Source organism: Bufo gargarizans, chromosome 6 (genome assembly GCF_014858855.1).
Source record: "Bufo gargarizans isolate SCDJY-AF-19 chromosome 6, ASM1485885v1, whole genome shotgun sequence".
NCBI classification, from domain to species: domain Eukaryota; kingdom Metazoa; phylum Chordata; class Amphibia; order Anura; family Bufonidae; genus Bufo; species Bufo gargarizans.
The window spans coordinates 331,638,470-331,646,568 of record NC_058085.1 but is presented as its reverse complement, the minus strand read 5'-3'; the positions used below and the strand labels follow the sequence as shown (position 1 = coordinate 331,646,568).

The 8,099-nt window shown below is 45.9% G+C and overlaps 1 protein-coding gene across 1 annotated transcript in view; it reads left to right on the top strand.

Moving 5' to 3' along the window:
- Positions 1-2,871: 2,871 nt before the first annotated feature.
- CPXM2 (carboxypeptidase X, M14 family member 2) overlaps positions 2,872-8,099 on the top strand; it is a 122,404-nt gene continuing 117,176 nt past the window's right edge. The window contains exons 1-2 of the mRNA XM_044298374.1: positions 2,872-3,522; positions 3,702-4,034. Coding sequence (XP_044154309.1) covers positions 3,722-4,034 — 313 coding nt within the window. The 5' untranslated portion in view covers positions 2,872-3,522; positions 3,702-3,721. The remainder of the gene's footprint in view (positions 3,523-3,701; positions 4,035-8,099) is intronic.

The following is an 8,099-nucleotide window of genomic DNA, read 5'->3' as shown; positions in this document are numbered from 1 at the left end:
GCCTGCAGGTGGCAGGGCTGCATAGGAACATAGAGAACCTCCCATACACTGCACTAGTAATTCATTATAGTGTAAGGGAGAAGCAAACTTAAAATTGCATATTCAAGTGCCATAAAAGGTAACTTAAAGAAAGATTAGAAAAAGTAAAAAAAAAATAAGGTTTTTAACATAAAAAATTAAATATAAAAATTCTAATCACCCTCTTTCTCCTTAATAAAATTAAAAATAAATAAACAATAAAAAATAAATAAAGATCATAGGCATCTCCAATGTTCCAAAACACCCATACTATTAAAATATAAATGTATTTATCCCATATTGCAAGTGAGGTAATGGGGAAAAAACATGAAAATAAGATAATGGGTTGCATCAAAAGGGGCATAGATGCCCGTGATGAGAACATAGTCCTGCCACTTTACAAATCACTAGTCAGACCACACATGGAGTATTGTGTACAGTTCTGGGCTCCAGTGAACAAGGCAGACATAGCAGAGCTGGAGAGGGTCCAGAGGAGGGCAACTAAAGTAATAACTGGAATTGATGGACTACAGTACCCTGAAAGATTATCAAAATTAGGGTTATTCCCTTTAGAAAAAAAGACGACTGAGGGGAGATCTAATAACGATGTATAAATATATCGGGGGTCAGTACAGAGATCTATCCCATCATCTATTTATCCCCAGGACTGTGACTGTGACGAGGGGACATCCTCTGCCTCTGGAGGAAAGAAGGTTTGTACACAAACATAGAAGAGGATTCTTTACGGTAAGAGCAGTGAGACTATGGAACTCTCTGCCTGAGGAGGTGGTGATGGTGAGTACAATAAAGGAATTCAAGAGGGGCCTGGATGTATTTCTGGAGTGTAGTAATATTACAGGCTATAGCTACTAGAGAGGGGTCGTTGGTCCAGGGAGTTATTCTGATGCCTGATTGGAGTCGGAAAGGGATTTTTTATTCCCCTAAAGTGGGGAAAATTGGTCTCTACCTCACAGTTTTTTTTTTGCCTTCCTCTGGATCAACTTGCAGGATGACAGGCCGAACTGGATGGACAAATGTCTTTTTTCGACCTTATGTACTATGTTACTAAAATAGGCCCTCCACCATTTTTTCATTGCTTCACCTCCCCCCAAAAATGTAATAAATAGTGATCAAAAAGTCATGCAGATTCCAATATGGTATCATTAAAAACAACAGATCGCTAAAACAGCTCATTAAAAACAACAGAAGTTGCTGCTATGTCTATGGGACAGCAGCAGCGTACAGGAAGAGAGATGGGAGACAGCACGTGCACACTGTGCGCGCGCTGTCTCCTCATACAGCTGATAATACAGCCAACCTGATATTGATGACCTATCCAGAGAATAGGTATTAAAAGCCCGGACAACCCCTTTAATATTGCATACAATCAGGGGCGTAGCTAAAGGCTCATGGGCCCTGGTGCAAGAGTTCATCTTGGGCCCCCTTCCCTCAGTGCTTTGTGGCCAGGAGCAGGGAAGCACATAGCCTTCGTACTGCCTGAGGCAAAAATTGTAATGGCAAAAGATACATTTTTGACTAAACTCCAGGGGCGTAGCTATAGAGGGTGCAGAGGTAGCAGTCGCTACCGGGCCCAGGAGCCTGAGGGGCCCCAAAGACCCTTGTGCCACATAAGAAGACACCGGTATTATAGAAAGTGCATGCAGGTCAAGTTACACCCCTGGCTGGAGGGAAGGGGTTAGGTCATGAATTTGGCATGGGGGGAGTTGGGGGGTGCCGTTTCAATTTTTTTATTTTTGCCTCCCTGGCCACAAAGCACTGAGGGATGGGGGGCCCAAGCTGAAATCTTGCACCAGGGCCCATGAGCCTTTAGCTACGCCCCTGCCTAACTCCTTACCTCCAGCCAGAGGTGTAACTTGACCAGCATGCACTTTCTGTAGAACTGGTGTTTTCTCATATAGCACAGGGGTCTTTGAGCCCCTCAGGCTCCTTGACCCGGTAGCGACTGCTACCTCTGCACCCTCTATAGCTACACCCCTGCATACAATGTAGTGGGAAGTTGGAAGTTCCAAATGGGGTGGAATTGGGAAAAAAATGATATTCCGTCATAGTTTTATGGGTTTCCTTTTTACGGCTTTCAATATGCAGCAAAACTGAAGATAGGGCATCAATATTAAAAGCCCGGACATCCCCTTTAAATGGTGCCATTAGAAAGTATAACTTGAAAAGCTCTTATATGGCTATGTGAACATAAAAATAAAAGTGTTAATAAAAATAACTGAAACGCAAAAATGGAAAATCACTTAAACTTGAAAGGTGCATGCAATAAAATAATAAAAAAATAAAATAGCCCAAAGGTGTCCATAGCCCTTATTAAGCGATTAACCAATAATATGAGCAAAATAATAGAAATAAGAAAAAAAGTTCCTAAACTTTTTTTTTGCAGAATTTGATTCCTCGCTCTGCTTACATTCTTGGAGCTGTTGCTCCTTCTTTCAACTTCTCCTCATTTCCTTATCTGTAGTAACAGAATCTAGTCAGTGAGTTGAGCCTCTCCCAGCCCCTGACACAGGAGGAGCAGCTCTCTTTCTCCATAAACAGAACCTGGCAAGCCTGCCTGCAAATATCTGCATCCTGTGCACCGATCACTAGCAGGACAGCCCCTGTGCACTGAGACTGGCACTTCTGGAGACCGCCTGTCTGGGATTCATCTGCCACTTCACAGTCAAGTCTCTGCACTCTTCAAGCAGTATCTTGCGGGCTTCACAAAGTCTCTTGCAAAGAGACAGAGTGAGAGTTAAACTGGGGGGTCTACTGGAAGATGCCGAAGTGTCTCATAAGAGACAGACTTTGTGTTTGTTCAGATTTTGGCCTCCTGAAAAGGAACCTACCTGTTCTAAGGACCAGCTCTGAGTGGGTGACCTCTAAGGACCAGCTCTGAGTGGGTGACCTCTGAGGACCAGCTCTGAGTAAGTGACCTCTGAGGACCAGCTCTGAGTGGGTGACCTCTGAGGACCAGCTCTGAGTGGGTGACCTCTGAGGACCAGCTCTGAGTGGGTGACCTCTGAGGACCATCTCTGAGTAAGTGACCTCTGAGGACCAGCTCTGAGGGGGTGACCTCTGAGGACCAGCTCTGAGTGAGTGACCTCTGAGGACCAGCTCTGAGTGGATGACCTCTGAGGACCAGCTCTGAGTGGATGACCTCTGAGGACCAGCTCTGAGTGAGTGACCTCTGAAGACCAGCTCTGAGTAAGTGACCTCTGAGGACCAGCTCTGAGTGACCTCTGAGGACCAGCTCTGAGTGACCTCTGAGGACCAGCTCTGAGGGGGTGACCTCTGAGGACCAGCTCTGAGTGAGTGACCTCTGAGGACCAGCTCTGAGTGGATGACCTCTGAGGACCAGCTCTGAGTGAGTGACCTCTGAAGACCAGCTCTGAGTAAGTGACCTCTGAGGACCAGCTCTGAGTGACCTCTGAGGACCAGCTTTGAGTGGGTGACCTCTGAGGACCAGCTCTGATTGAGTGACCTCCCTGGACCCTGTAGTTGGTAAGTCCATCCATCTTTAATTATAGCTATTACCCTTCATTTATGAGGTTTCTTTCTTATACTATGTCTAATTTTCACCATTCACACCAGGTTGTCCCTCTGCAGGACGTCTATGTAATAAGTTTCACAAACTTTTTATCTTCATGTCCAACCACAGACTTTACAATTTTATTTTTTAGAGAACTATCAAAATCAAGAGATGATACAAAATCCCGATTTCTTTGTCTGCTTTTTGGGGATCCTGCTGGTGCAATGTTCTCTGGCAAGACCATCGGATGAGCAGGATTATTATCAAGAGATTGTGTCGAGGGATCACTATTACTCATATCCGGTCCCTGAGGAGGTGCAGACCCCCCTGGAGCCAGAGGGAGAAATGGAGGTACCTCCAGAACCTATCATGGAGGTGATCCATGAGAGTCAGGACACTCGGGAAGACCTCTATCCGGTGCAAAAGAAAGATACCATCAAACATAAGAAGATGAAAGGAAAAGAAGGGAAAACCCAGAAGACAGGTATCTATTTTCTGGTGCTGACTGCTGTGCTTGACCTGTGGTCCTGACACATAGATCACTGAACGGCATTGAAGTATTTCAAGATTGCATGTCTTGACACCCTATGATGATAGTGATACTTATAATAGCAGGGTTTAGTCCAAAATTATTGAGTATGGCCACACGGTCAGGTTTGTGCATGCAGTTTTGGAAGCCAAAACCAGGAGTGAATTAAAAAATGAGGCGAAGTTGTATCTGTCCTTTATACACTTTTATGATCCACTCGTGATTTTGGCTTCCAAAACTGCATGCAGAAACCTGACCATGTGGCCGTACCCTTACACTGTTCATTTAAAGCAGGCATGCTCCACCTGCGGCCCTCCAGCTGTTGCAAAACTACAACTCCCATCATTCCCGGACAGCCTACAGCAGGTCATGGTGGGAGTTGAAGTTTTACAACAGCTGGAGGGCAGCAGATTGAGCATCCCTGATTTAAAGGATCTCATTGCCTACCTGTCTTACACCTCAGGTAACATAGAAAGTGACCATGATAGTGACTTAAAAAATGTACAAAGTAATGAAAGGGTTATTCCAGTTTATATTAGAGGAATGGAAGTTGCACGTATATATATTAGTGGAGTGACTTCCTATCAGCAAGAAGTTTCAAGCTTGCTAATGGCACAGATTGCAGGGACACTGCCAGATTTTGCCACGCAAGACAGAGCGTTCTTGTTTTTGTCTACCCTCTACATACCATTTTGCATGACCCTCAGGTCAACTCCCCATCACCTTGTTTCAGTTCCTTCCGAAGTCTTGCACAGGTTCTTGCAGCCCTACTTCTAAGAGGGCTTACTGGAATGGCCAGCCTCGGCTATTTTCGGGGCTCCCATAGGAATGAATGGAGGGCAGCTGCGTGGTGCACCCTCTGGGACTTTGCAGCACCCTACCAACAACAGGTGCTCCCTAAACAGGTGATGGACATTCTGTAGAACCAGTACAGGTTCTATCCACCTTTTTACGGGGAGCTAAAGATAAAGTACATCTGCATCCTTCTAGTCATACTGTAAAGATCTGCACCTGTTCAGTGTTTAGAGCTGACCAATCACTGACCAAACCCTGACCAAACCCTGACTGTGAAAGCGGCCTATGTCTGAGAAGTATTATTATTGTGCTGTCAGAAAGGGCCAAGGGTGCATCTGCTCCACATTATAAAGAGACAGTCTTAATGAGTTGCCAAGTGAGTCCAGAGGCCCAGATGGTGAACACTCTTGGGAAAATGTCTACAAAGAATACTGGAAGCATTGTAAGCTCTTGTGGTCGGGGACCTGTTTCAATTCTTACATCTATTGAATTTGAATATTGTGAATGAATGATTGCGCAATAAATAGTTAATATGGTTCATCTGGAAAGCTTCATTCATTTGTATAGTATAAATGAATAGTGCCCAACGTTAACCCTTTGAGCACTGGGTGATTTTTCATTTATGTGTTTCTACTTTTCACTTTTGGCTTTCCTGGAGCCATACCTTTTCAACTAGCAGAAGGACCCGGCTTTGCATGGGTATATTTCATCTATATCATTTATTGTTTGTGTATGTCATTAAAAGATATTGACAGTATCCCCATTAACAGTGGCTTCTACAGCAATCTACCCCTTAACACTGACCTCCATAGCGGACCGTCCACTTAACTGTGACCTCCACAGCAGCCTGCCCCTAGGGTGGCCAGAGGTCTGGTTTTAGGCTGGACAGTCCGGCTTTCAGACTCCCTGTCCCCCATCTGGCATAGGGCCTGGACGGACACAGGGATGTTCTTTTGAACAGCTCACTCTCAGACAGCAGCACTGTGCCGTCTGAGTGTGAGCTGCAGGGAGAAAGTCACCGTCCCTCAATCCCCTGCAGCTGACAGAAGTTGATTTTTACCTTCATTTTTTCAATCCCCATCAGCTGCGAAGTGGGAGGGGGCGTGGCTTAGTGGGAACTGGGGGCGGGGTTTTCAGGTCCGTCTTTTGAGGGTGGCCTGAATGGCCACCCTACCTGCCCCTGGACTGTGACCTCCACAGCACTCCGCTCCCTTAACAATGTCATCCACAGCGCCCTGCTCCTTTAAAGCTGACCTACAGCAGTGAAAAAAAATGGCGGGGTTGTTATGAAAACCTGGTGTAAAACTGTGTGTATGTGGAGACTAAGGGCCTGCGAGCGTCTATTGACTGATAAGGGTCATGTGACCAGGCTTCTATTGGCGAATGCATTTTTTGGGAATATCTCACGCAGGGATGTCCTTGAACAGCTCACCCTGACAGCTGCACTGTGCTGCTGTCTGAGCGGGAGCTGCAGGGAGAAAGTCACCGTCCATCCCACCCCTGCAGCTGACAGAAGTTTATTTTTACCTGTTGGCTGCGGAGTGGGCGTGGTCTAACCGGATTGGGGGCATGGCTTAGTGGGAACTGGGGGCGGGGTTTTCAAGTCCGTCTTTAGCCCCCTTACCTGCCCCCTGAACTGTCACCTCCACAGCACTCCACTCCCTTTACAGTGTCATCCACAGCGCCCTGTCCCTTTAAAGCTAACTTGCAGCAGTGAAGAAAAATGGCTGGATTGTTATGGAAACCTGGTGTAAAACTGTGTGTATGTGGAGACTAAGGACCTGTGAACTTCTATTGGCTGATAAGGGACATGTGACCATCAGTGTTCCCTGTAAGCTGCGCGGGCGCGCGGCCGCGCAGCTTCCTTTATGCCTCCGCTCAGCACCTCTGCTGGCCCGCTCACTGCTGCTGCCCGGACTTTATGTAAGGGGCTCGGGGCCTCTCTGTGCAATTTATTTTTATGATGCCTACAGTGCGATTGGCCGGCTGCGCTACCGGCCCAGTGCGCACATTAAGTAACCCATACCCTCTTCGGTGCTGCGCCTGCGCCACCAGCTGTGACAGTGCGAGACTCGGCACTGAGGTCACAGGTGTCGCAGGATCACGCGGGATGACTGAATGGCGGGATGACTGAATGGCGCGGCGCCGGAGAGGGTATGACGGGATTGTCCTGACAGATGAGTGGAGCAGAGAAGGTATTTTTATTTATTTATGTATGCACACACACCGGCTTCATAGGGAGGGGGGGGGGCACGCCGCACTTGAATTCAGAAAAGGGAGCCCACGCCGGCCATATGAGGGCAGGCCCACTGGCAGCAAATCCTTCATTATCATGGAATATATACAGAGATGGAGAGAGGGGCAAAATAATGAAATATATACAGAGAGGTGCAGTGTAGGGACACCGTGTAGGGGTTATACTGTTTATTGTACAGCATGGCACAGGGGTTATATTGTCATTTGCTGTACAGTATACTGTACATTATAATCCCTGTACCATGCCGTACAATATACAGTATAGTTCATACACCGTGCCGTACAATATACAGTATAGTTCATACACTATGCCGTACAATATACAGTATAGCTCATACACTATGCCGTACAATATACAGTATAGTTCAGATACCATGCCGTACAATATACAGTATACCACCTACACTGGGGGATTATTGTGTATATTGTACGGCATGGTGTATGAATTATAATGTATATTATACGTCATGGTGTATGGATTATATTGTGCAGCACGGTGTATGAACTATACTGTTCATTATCATGATTAAGGACCAGCATGTAAATGTCCGAAATGCATAGATTTGACTGCCCTGCATATGTGGAAGTTTTAATACCGCTGTGAATAAAGTATTCCCTGCTATCAAGAGCTGGATTTTCTCTCTTTTCTTCATGAACTATACTGTATATTGTACGGCATGGTGTATGGATTATAACGTACATCGTACAGCATGGTGTAGGGATTATAACGTACATCGTACAGCATGGTGTAGGGATTATAATGTACATCGTACAGCATGGTGTAGGGATTATAATGTACATCATATTGCATGGTTTTGGGGTTATATTGTATATTGTACAGCATGGTGCATGAACTATACTGTATATTGTACGGCACTGTGTATGAACTATACTATATATTGTACGGCATGGTGCAGCGGTTACACTGTATTGTACGGCATGGTGCAGAGGTTACACTGTATGCTCTTT